We start from the raw sequence: 12,158 nt of genomic DNA on the forward strand, positions 1-12,158 counted from the left end.
TATTTAGTAGCGAGGACTTGTTGCACAGGTGGCATCCTATCACAGTACCACGCTGGAATTCACTGAGCTCCTGAGAGTGACCCATTCTTTCACAAATGTTTGTAGAAGCAGTCTGCATGCCTAGGTGTTTCATTTTATACACCTGTGGCCATGGAAGTGATTGGAACACCTGAATTCAATTATTTGGATGGGTGAGCGAATACTTTTGGCAATATAGTGTATGTACATAAATACTGTACATATTATAGCTTCCCTTGAACATATAAAAAAGGTGACTCAAACTATGGCAACGTTTGTCGTGTACCACCCAGGTGTCGCACCTCTGATTTGCAGCGGTCCTTCCACTCGCATGCCATGTTTCACCTCCTGAGCAGCACCCATCTCCTCCGGCTTCACCTCCATGGCCGAGCGGCGGTACACCCCGACACGCACATCCTCAAACACCTTGAACATCTCGTACACACGGGCCGTATATCCAGCCAGTTCTGTGACCTGCAAAGGGATTAAAAGGTTAGAAAAGGTTAAGATTGGCTATTAGTCATTTTTATACAGGATACCCAGTAAAAATTACAGTAAAATTGCTTAATTAACTTTTCAGATAAAGCTACCACTTCTGTTATTCGCATAGTTTGAAGAAAATGGTAAGGCAATGTCTTCAATGTTATGTTTGTTACGTTTTTGTGACAAATGATTACATAGTTTTAGCCCTTTAGAACTTTGTGATTGGCTCAAACGCTTTGAAAGCATACTCTTAAGTCAGATTCTCCTAAAGATGTATGCCTAGCACGTATCAAGGGGTCAAGATTTTGCTGGTTAGCGTGGCCCCTGCAGGTAGATGCTGTAACTACACCATTCTGGGGAACTTCTGGCAAAAAGCACTTTTCTCCATTGCAGGTTTCCCACTCTTTTTCAGGCACAATTTTCCAGGATATTTTGTGCCCAACAGGTGTAGTATTAAAGTAAAGACGGTTTTCAAACTGGGAGGCACGCCTCCCCAGGGGGCACCAGAGCATGTCAGGGGAGGTGCGGAGAATAATAATAAATTCACCAAGTAAAATCAAAATATAAATGAACACCATAAAAATGTATTGTGAAGAAAAATTTAAATTAAGAGCTTTATAGACCATATTCCAGTTTAATAGACCGTAGCTTTATGGCGTTATAATACTGTCAATGTCGAGAGCACAACATGCACACAAATCTATATGCCGGCTGCACGAGTGCAAATCTCTCCACTCGCACGCGGATTTCCTTCGCTCTTGGACAAAACTGGACATATGCTCTCAAATATACGCTGCTCTATGAAATCTCCCTGCTCTTGCTCAGAGAGTGTGTGTGCACACTCAAAACGTGTCCTGTCCACTCGCAAATCTATTATAAAGCCATATAACTCTGCCTCTGTTTATTCATACAAATATTCTGCCTCTGTAGACGTGTTAAATGGAGGAAGAAACACTGGAGAACTCATGTGGCGGCACGTAGGGCCTACGTAGAAAATCTGAAAATATGTGGAACAAAATCCCGAAGTGTCCATTATTATGAGTTCAACATGATATCGGGTTGATGTGCATTCATGTGTTTGTGACAAGTGCAGTTTCAAATAGAGACAGAGACTAGCTCATGTGATGCGAGTTTATCACAATTATAGGCTAAAAAACAGTTAAGTAATCCCACTGTCATATGGAAAAACATGTATTTTTAATCGAAATTATGCAAAATATGGTGTCATATGATTAACAGAAATATTTATAGCATGTTAGTATGAATTTAAGGTTATTGATCATCATCGGTGAATTGCTCCAACACCTGAAATATGATGAATTTTGATAATATAACACTAGAGGACAATACATGAAATCTTCAAATAAGTGGCCAGAATGTACTGCTGTCTTAGTGGAGATATACTGTATATATATATACTGTATATATTAGTGGTCGGGCTGCCCCCGACCAAAGATTTTCCTAGTCGACTAGTAGGAGTTAATTTAAGCCATTAGTCGACTAGCCGCACGTTTATGATATTAATTTAATTGCTTAAATATATATTTTGGGAGGCATCAGAAAATGGTTTGAGTTGCAGGGCTGAGAAAGAATGTTATAAGTAACATTGCTAACACTGTTCCACATTACAGAGAAATACTAAACCGTAATAATGAGCCTTTAAAATATAAATGTTACAAGCGCACGCACGAAGAGAGCCGCAGCAATACTGGCAAACACTGTAATGATCCTGAATGTGTCGAAAAAACCAGCAAGGAGACTGTCTAAACATTTTGTTAATTTATAAAGAGAAATGCACATTAGTGTTGTGCCGATAGACGATGATCTCTGGGATCGACGATGGTCAGAGTGATCGCCAATAGCTGATGCCTTTGACGATGTCAAGACGATATTTGGCTCATTTTCCCTTTAATGTATAATATTATTATTAGGCTATTATTATTATCAAATTAATATTACAAATAATTTGCCCGTAGACACACAGACGCGCTTGAAGAAACACACTTTATTATATTTTTAAAAACAGATGACAGATAAGCCGTCTATGCGCATGTATGACGCGCTGATACGGAGGCGTGCAGTCTCGTGGAACACGTGCATGTAAAAGGTTCTCAATCTTTCTTTGTTTCTGTCTTCTGAATTTTGTTTTGTGTTTTGCAAGAACAGTATCATCTATAAGTGCTGCAAATGACCTCAGACATCTCAGCTCAGGAGGTGTTTTGAGTTCATGTCCTTTTATTTCCACAGAGCAGTTGTGAGTGCAACTCTACAGCCTAAACATCTGTGATTAAAACATAAAATGATACAAAAACACGTTCACCTCGAACCATGATTTATATTTCAGTGATTATTATCATCATCATTATAATTATTATTTTTTACATTTAGAATTGTTTTTATGTCTTCATTTGTGTAAGTAATTTTTGTAAGTAAATTTTACTTGCCAGATGGTAAATGGAAGGTTACTTATATATTATTTTTTTATCACTTCATTATTTTATTTGCTTTTTCGTTTCGTTTGGAGTGCAATTTGAATTTAGAAATGTATTTGATTTAAGTTTTTCGTTTTTTAAATAAATTAATTTAATTTTCAATGCAAAATCACTAAAGCAAGAATACTCACCGACCCCTCAGCCCAGGGGTTGCCGATGTAATTGGAAATTGCGATATATATATAAAAAGAAACGTCCCTTTTTCAGGACAATGTATTTTAAAGATAATTTTGTAAAAATCCAAATAACTTTACAGATCTTTATTGTAAAGGGTTAAACAATGTTTTCCATGCTTGTTCAATGAACCATAAACAATTAATAAACATGCAACTGTGGAACGGTCGTTAAGACACTAACAGTTTACAGATGGTAGCAATTAAGGTCACAGTTATAAAAACTTAGGACACTAAAGAGACCTTTCTACTGACTCTGAAAAACACCCCAAAAAAAGATGCCCAGGGTCCCTGCTCATCTGCGTGAACGTGATTTAGGCATGCTGCATGGAGGCATGAGAACTGCAGATGTGGCCAGGGCAATACATTGCAATGTCCATACTGTGAGACGCCTAAGACAGCGCTACAGGGAGACAGGAAGAACAGCTGATCGTCCTCGCAGTGTCAGACCACGTGTAACAGCACCTGCACAGGATCGTTACATCCGAATATCACACCTGCGGGACAGGTACAGGATGGCAACAACAACTGCCCGAGTTACACCAGGAGTGCACAATCCCTCCATCTGTGCTCAAACTGTCCGCAGTAGGCTGAGAGAGGCTGGACTGATGGCTTGTAGGCCTGTTGTAAGGCAGGTCCTTACCAGACATCACCGGCAACAACGTCGCCTATGGGCACAAACCCACCTTCGCTGGACCAGACAGGACTGGCAAAAAGTGCTCTTCACTGACGAGTCGCTGTTTTGTCTCACCAGGGGTGATGGTCGGACTCTCGTTTATCGTTGAAGGAATGAGCGTTACACCGAGGCCTGTACTCTGGAGCGGGATCGATTTGGAGGTGGAGGGTCTGTCACGGTCTGGGGCGGTGCGTCACAGCATCATCGGACTGAGCTTGTTGTCACTGCAGGCAATCTCAACGCTGTGCGTCACAGGGAAGGCATCCTCCTCCCTCATGTGGTACCCTACCTGCAGGCTCATCCTGACATGACCCTCCAGCATGATAATGCCACCAGCCATACTGCTCGTTTCTGTTTTTGCTGAGTTTATATATATATATATATATATATATATATATATATATATATATATATATATATATATCGTAAAGGAGGGAACAAAACGAATTTATTGACACACATGATGTATTTTCCCGGACAACGAGTAGAGAATGCACAGATGAAGTAGGTTGTTTGCCAGAGAGATGTTGACAACTGTTGTAAAGCCATCTTTCAAAAGGTTGAACAACACACATTTTAATTGCACTTAATTTTTTTCCAGTTTCATTTTAATTTTTAGTTAAAATAAATAAAAAATAAAGTTCAAATTTTGAATCAAGGTGTCTTGCTTTGTTGTGTAGGCTTAATCCTAACTCTGCTTAATGAAAATTACCACATAGTACCACCTAGTTCGTTGGTTTCCTGTGGAGTTTTTTTTTTTCTGAGACCAACCTGGTCGACCAAGACTCTTCTCATCGACTAACGTTTGGTCGACTATCAGGGGGCAGCCCTAGATATATATTACATTTGGCATAGGCTATATTATTTATTATTTACTTGGCTTTTGTATAGGCCTATATACAACATCAATGTATTTATATAAATCTAAAAAAAAAAAAAAAAAAAATTGTGGGGGAGTGGGAGGGGGGGGGTGCAGCCTTGTACATTTTGTCAGAGGGGGGGCTTACTGTTTAACACTTTGAAAACCCCTGCCCTAGGCTAGCATTATTTACATTCTATTTTGCCATGGAAAATAACTGTCAGCTGAGCTAGTGGGGGCTTCAGATTTGGGCTAAAAGGGGCTTAAGTTGAGACTTTGTAGAAGACTTTGACTTCTATGATAGCAACAAAATTTCTTGTGTTTTTTTATTATTTGGGTTAAAATCAATACATTTGTACATTAGAACTGATTTTGAAGCATTCAATTCTTCTAATAAGCAAATATTTTCAGTGAAGGAAAACTGTGTTGAGTGCCCACTGTCTGCCATTTTTTGGCCAAATTCAGTGTCTTACTTTTCCCACAATGCAATGCAAATTAGACTGTCTTGCTAAAGACAACTGTGAGCATGCTTTATGCAACAGGCTTTCTCTGGCATCTTTATTTAGTCTTAAGTTAATGGCTATGTTTATGCAACCGGCCCCAGGTCTTACAGACTTAACTGCCAACAATATGGAACTTTTCAGCAATTTATCAACTCCATAAGATGGCAAATTGCTGATTTGGCTCTATTCCGAAAACTGGTCCTATTCACACGTGACCTAACATTTTTTTGTTAAAACTATGGCAAAGGGGGGCCTGGGTAGCTCAGCAATCATAGACGCTTACTACCACCCCTGGAGTCATGAGTTCGAATCCAGGGTGTGCTAAGTGACGCCAACCAGGCTTCCTGAGCAACTAACTGGCCCATTTGCTAGTGGGTAGAGTCACATGGGTTACCTTCCCCATGGTCATGATATGGTGGTTCCCGCTCTCGGTGGGGCGCTTGGTGAGTTGTCTGTGGATGCCGCAGGTGAACAGCGTGAGCCTCCACATGTGTCAAGTCTCCACGGTAACGTGCTCAGCAAGCCAAGTGATAAGATGTGTGGGCTGACTGTCTCAGAAGCGGAGGCAACTGAGATTCATCCTCCACCACCCGGATTGAGGCGAGCAACTGCGCCACCATGAGGAATTAGAGAACATTTGGAATTGGGCATGCCAAATTGTGGAGAAAAGGGGATAAAATCCACACACACACAAAAAAAAAAAAAACTACAGCAAAGGCAGAATGTGTGAAAGCACCTTTTGAAAAGTTAGAAGGAGCTTGTGGCAAAGAACTGAGATGGTAAAAAGTCAGAGTCGATCATGTGGTGTGAGAAAGCATCTCACCTCTTTGTAGGAGCTCATGATTCTCTCCACAGCATCAGCTCCAGCATTTAGAAGGTTTCGGGCCGTGGTGAAGGCCTGTGTACGTTCACTCACCAAGTCCTCCTCTTTCATTACCAGGGCTGCTTGCTTCACATCCTCTGAATCTGATTGGATGTCACAACAACAAGAGTGAGTAACTATTTAAGTCCTTTTTTACTATAAACTCTCCTCCCTGCCCTGTAGATGGCGATATGCACGAAGAATGCAAATTGCCAAAAACAAAAGTAGAACTCTTAGGAGCGCTTCGGAGGGCAGTTTGAAAGTGGAGATTTATAGTAAAACAAAATGTTTAAATACTGATCTGTTTCTCAGCGACATCTATCATATCGCTTCTGAAGACATGGATTAAACCACTGGAGTCATAAGGATTACTTTTATGCTGCCTTTGAGATTCAAAGTTCTGAACCCTGTTGATTTGCATCGTATGGACCTATTCTTCTAAAAATCTTTGTTTGTGTCCAGCAGAAGAAAGAAAGTCATACACATCTGGGATGGCATGAGGGTGTATAAATGGAGATAATTTTTATTTTTGGGTGAACTATCCCTTTAATTAAGCCTGCGACTAACAATTTTTTAAATATATTTAATATAATGCTGCAACATTTATATCCAGCAAATTTTCCACATGATGCTTAATGCTCTCCTTCAAGCAATGTGCAAACTGAAGGCTATAAAAACAAAAGTAAATGTATGCTATTCAATGGGACTTACTCATGAAACATGGGCAGAATGAATTCTGTGTAAATCATTTGCAAAATCATTCTTAGATAAATTTGTTCTGCTTGATTTCAAGAAAAGGGCCCACTGTGAGCAAAAAAAGTTTCTAAAGAACTTTTTTTTTTTTTTACATACAGATGTCTTAAGGATGAAACATACTCAATGAAAGTACATGAATGCAGTCTCTTCACTTTTTGGAACGTTGTTTCATTCCAAAATGTGTCAGACTGCAATTCATAACAAAATGCAAGTCTCAACGATACCTCAAGGGGCACTACAGCAGACATTAGTGTGAACTCTCCTCTTCAAAAGTGAGTTTTCTCTGTCAACTACTGTCATGGCAGAGCAACAGTTTGAAGAGCATATTGCTTAGTAAGTTAGTTAAAGTCATTATATTTATAGCAACATACAGTACCTTTGAAGGTAACTCTATCGCCCCCTTGAGTAATGAGCTTTGTTACCACCACAGTAACGCAAGAACACACAGTAAGCGTGTTTAACCAGACCGCACGTTGGCAATGCACTGGCAATGCATCGGCCAAGCGCTCACATTTGCATATGCACACTTGTGTAAAGTATGTTTCTGGCCTTCTAGTAACACAGAAAGCTTATTTAATTCTAAAAGTCTGAGAGGGGGTGGAAAACAGCCATGACAAACTAAATTACAACTGTTTTTAGTGCAAGAAACCTTGAATAATTTGTTAGTAGATTTTAAGAAAATAATTTAACGCTACACAAGTGTAATATATGTTGCCTTTAAGAGCATCATATGTATCAACAAATGTACAAAGATGTTAAGAATGTCAACAATCACAGAATCAAACAGCTCAGCTTAAATCCGTACCATATTTAGAGTACCCGGTAGCAGTGATGATGGGCACAGCGACCATGACCAGGCCCGATGCACTCCAGAGATATTTCATCAGGAACTGCTCAAGCATGACATACCACAATCTCTTGAACAGGATCAGGTTAATTTGCTTGGACAGCGCACTGTAGCTCCGCTGCAGCTGCAACATCTCGATCTGCGCAGGGCACACACGCACGCAGACACGCATACACACAGATACGCAGGCAACAAGATAACATCAAGGTGAGAAATATGCCGGTGTACTCACACACAGATTGGTTTCTGACAATAAAATACCAGCAGGTTGTTCTTGGCTTGATAATTTGCAATGACGTGGTCTAATTCATACTGTCTGTAATAATAAGGAATCTGCATTTTTAAAAGTGACATTAGAGCACTTTAAGATCATAATGTATGTTAAGAGCTGCTGAATACAGTGTGTGTGAGCATATGCTTAGGGTCAAAGAGGCACACGCAGATTTTAACCTGATTCTAGGGTCTTCTCTTTGTTCAAACACATCACATGACCTCTGCACTGTTAACATTTTCTCTGACCATATTAAGGCAAAATTCAGGGACAATTCTCATGTGGGGGGGGGGGGGGGGGGGTGTATGGCAATTGTTTTATCACTTGCACACATGCACAGTATGGCACAATGACCAGTGTTGCCTGGTCTTGTAATTCAAAGATTAAAAACACGTAATTTTTTATTTGGTCAGTCATTTTTTTTTTTACTTGCAGGGGAGACTGGGGATAGTTGTCACATTATTGCTCAGTAACTATAAGGTTTTGAGTCAAAAGTACACAATACACAAATCATTGGTTTCTCTAGATGCAGTTTGTATATTAGTTTCAAACACCTACCTTAAAGGGATAGTTCAACCAAAAATGAAAATTCTGTCGTCATTTACTCACCCTCATGTCACTCCAAACCTGTGTAACTTTCTTTCTTCTGCAGAACACAAAAGAAAATATTTTGAAAAATGTTTCAGTTGTTTTTGTCCATACAATGAAAGTCAATGGGGTCCAAAACAACACTGGACCCCATTGACTTTTATTGTATGAACAACAACAACAAAAAAATAGAAATTTTTCTAAATATCTTATTTTGTGTTTCCCAGAAGAAGAAAAAAATCATACAGGTCTGAAGCGACATGAGGGTGAGTAAATGATGACTGAATTTTCATTTTTTGTTGAACTATCCCTTTAAATTAGAATATTTTTTTGTGAATTTTAACCTTCAAACTAATATCCAACAAATTCCGAAATCATGTTTTGTTTTTTTTATAGCTGTTGGGAAAAACTAGTGAATACAATTAAACCACAATGGGTTCAAGGATCACGCTCAGGCAATGGTCAACTATATAATGATACTATTAGATTAATTTAGATTTAAATTGGTTGAACTGTGTTCTCAGGACAACAGTATTCTTTGTAAATGTCAAATTTTAATTGGGCCAATGTTACAATTTACATATTTTAGTTTTACTGTTAAAATTTTGCAGAAAAGCCATTACATAGCCTATAATAGGCTATTTCATGACAGTTTCCAATGTGACAACTTAACTGTTTATGTTATACTTAATATGTTTATGTGTTATTTTTAATGTAGGTGTATATGTTAAAATGTTTATATGTTATATATAAAACAGGTGCTTTATAATGAGCTATATCTTTTTTTTTTCTGGGCCATAATGGTGGGAATCCATTGTTTCAACAGCTTTTTTGGTAAGTAGCCAAGTCTTTAAGATACTGTATGTGTCTACAGAAAAATTCACTTTCAAAAGTAACCCCACCCAGTAGTATTCACTGGAGTAAAAAGTGTGACAACTAGCCCCAGCCTCCCCTTTGTAAGAGGCTATTCTCTTACCTTATGTCCCCCATAGAAAGCGATCTCCTCTGAATTGGCGATAATACGTGAATGCATGTATCTCAGGTCCCCTTTCCTCCTGGCCTCCTCGGCCACCAGTTTACCAAATCGGGGCGAGAACGCTCTCAGAACCTTGGCGGTAAGTGCAACCACGATGCCAGCTATGATAGAGGGCCATGTGGTGTTGGCACCTTTGGACTCAGCAGCTTTTATGAGTGTGTAACAGGTGACCACCACGTCGAGAATTGGTTTGGTTAGGTTTGAGTACAGATGAGCCACAGAGCCAGCAAACATGACCATATCTTCTGTTAAGGACTGGTCAGGGTTTGCCAACCTACCATCCATGTTGCTGACACGATAGTACGTCTGGTCACTGAAATATAGCATGTAGGCATGGGTGACCAGCCTGGTGCGGAAGGCAAGGGCGAGCTGACCTTCCAGGTAACGGATTACACTGTTCACAAACGTGGCCGGAATGGCAATGAGCAGCCACTTGGTTAACTCCACCACAAACGCCCTGGGGTCTTTCTTCACTATGGTTTTAACAATTTTCCCATCCAAGTTGGCCACGTAAATGGACAGAAAGGTGCGTGAAATGAGGGCGAGAGAGTGGAAGCCGAGCAGGCCGAGTTCTTTGCAGAAAAAGCGAGGGAAGAGGATTTTCAAGAGATGGCTCAATCTCTCCAAGAATTCACGGTTCACAGCTGGAGAGTTTTTCTTTTTTCTGCTCTCTGCAACTTCTTGGGATTCTCCTTTGGAGTTCACCGGGTCGGCGCCATTAACCTGTTTACTAGTCCTTCCTTTGAGTCTGCCATATACATAAGGAGAAAGTTTCTTCACCCCATAAAGAGCAAGGAGGAGGAGAACCGTCTTTCTCGCAAAGGGCTTCTTGAGCTGGGAAGGCAATTTTGAGTACACAGGCATATTGATTGTAGCTTATTGCTACTGACAAAAGATCTTGGAAAGTAGATATCGCTAATGTTCACAGCTATATGACCATATATTCATGTAAACTAATTTAAAAGGCCTTTAAACAGTTTCAATTGCAATTTTAACATTTTTTTCCAAGTTGGTCAATTCACTGGAAATCTCAAATGTTTCTGAGCAAATCTCAAATGCAAACAGACTTAAATGGAGATCAATTTGAGACTTCTCTTGCTTCTTGATCCCACGTGTCTCCTCTGGAGTTTCAGAAGCGATCTCAACAATGTCTCAGACTGTGCTCAGATATGTTAAGATACCAAAGTTTGCTATCAGAAGTCAGAGATCTCAATATAAACTCAAACATGCCTCATTAAATTCATCCAAGAACAATTTATCTGAGCTATTCTATTCTATAGTTAATTTTATAGCTCTGTCTATACTGTTTCTTTAGGTCAATAATATTCTAGTTTCTGTTTCAGCCTATTTTTGTTTCTGCATCAATGACACAGCTGAGAAGTCCTTCAAGTCTCTTGAGCAATGACATATAGTAACCTCTGAGCAATACCTTCAGATTCCCATTTCTTAAAGTGGTTCAAGATCAAGGGCAAATAGTAATAATGTCAATATGTTGTGCGTAAATAACGTAAAACACGCTGACTATGGTAAATAATCTCGCAAACAACATATCCTGACAGAAAGAAGAGGTAGTTCAAAATAACAGCTAGCAACTGTCAAGCTAATAAACTCACTTGACCAAAAACGAACAACGGGGCGACACAAAACTTCAATGCAAGTGATTATAAACAGTATTTACACCTTTGCATACATGCTATAGTGAATTAAATAGCATGTAAATGTCAAATAAGTGTCGTTTGAGCTGATCGAGCTAGCGCTGTTGGCTAACATGGGCTTCACTGCAACTTCCTCCGTCCAACTTTTCATCTGTTCCTCTGATCTACTGACAGATGTGAAACATGACAGACCCTCATCATGACGAGCACATGCAGTCTTTATCACTTATCAACCGAAACGGTCCAAATGCAGAACGATAGCCGCCGGTGTATTTGATTGTGTCCATGCGTGAATCGCTGTCAGCTGCACCGGGTTTACTGTATTGAAAAACAGCCATCACATTAAAGTAAACTGCGCCGATAGGTGGAGTGAACATGCTCTCTTGTTCTCTCACTCCACCTATTACAAAGTAACTCTAGACGGTTTTCATAATCACGGGCATCTTTCCAAAACGATCGATTTCAAACGTTTATGGCGGCTGTTAGTCTTTATTACTGCGCTATAATACGCTCTACTGTTTTTGTTTCTATCTATCTATCTATCTAAATGTTTGTCTGTCTGTTTTTATTCAGCTTTCTGTCTATCTAACTGTTCAGCTGTCTGTCAGTCTTTCTATTTAGCTTTCTGTCTGTCTATTCAGCTGTCTGTTTGTCTGTCTATCTATTCAGCTGTCTGTCTATCTATGAATCTGTCTCTCTGTCTATCAATCTATCTGCCTATTCAGCTTTTCTGTCTGTCTATTTATCTGTCTGTCTGTCTGTCTATCCATCCATCTGTCTATCTATCCAGCTGTCTGTCTGTCTGTCTATCTATCTATCTAAATGTTTGTCTGTTTTTATTCAGCTTTCTGTCTATCTAACTGTTCAGCTGTCTGTCTGTCAGTCTTTCTATTTACCTTTCTGTCTGTCTGTCTATTCAGCTGTCTGTTTGTCTGTCTA

General features: G+C 39.6%; 1 protein-coding gene across 2 annotated transcripts in view; it reads right to left on the reverse strand.

Annotated features, from left to right (window-relative positions):
- The window catches only part of LOC127424427 (ATP-binding cassette sub-family D member 1-like), a 28,847-nt gene extending 16,689 nt beyond the window's left edge, over positions 1–12,158 (reverse strand). The window contains exons 1-5 of one of the 2 annotated variants that reach the window (XM_051669643.1): positions 12,116–12,158; positions 9,505–11,840; positions 7,628–7,808; positions 6,028–6,170; positions 321–492 (exon numbers count right to left, since the gene is read on the reverse strand). In XM_051669643.1, coding sequence (XP_051525603.1) covers positions 321–492; positions 6,028–6,170; positions 7,628–7,808; positions 9,505–10,428 — 1,420 coding nt within the window. In that variant the 5' untranslated portion in view covers positions 10,429–11,840; positions 12,116–12,158. The remainder of the gene's footprint in view (positions 1–320; positions 493–6,027; positions 6,171–7,627; positions 7,809–9,504; positions 11,841–12,115) is intronic. The other variant, XM_051669644.1, reaches the window with a different exon arrangement.

This window comes from Myxocyprinus asiaticus, chromosome 33 (assembly GCF_019703515.2).
Source record: "Myxocyprinus asiaticus isolate MX2 ecotype Aquarium Trade chromosome 33, UBuf_Myxa_2, whole genome shotgun sequence".
Lineage (NCBI taxonomy): Eukaryota > Metazoa > Chordata > Actinopteri > Cypriniformes > Catostomidae > Myxocyprinus > Myxocyprinus asiaticus.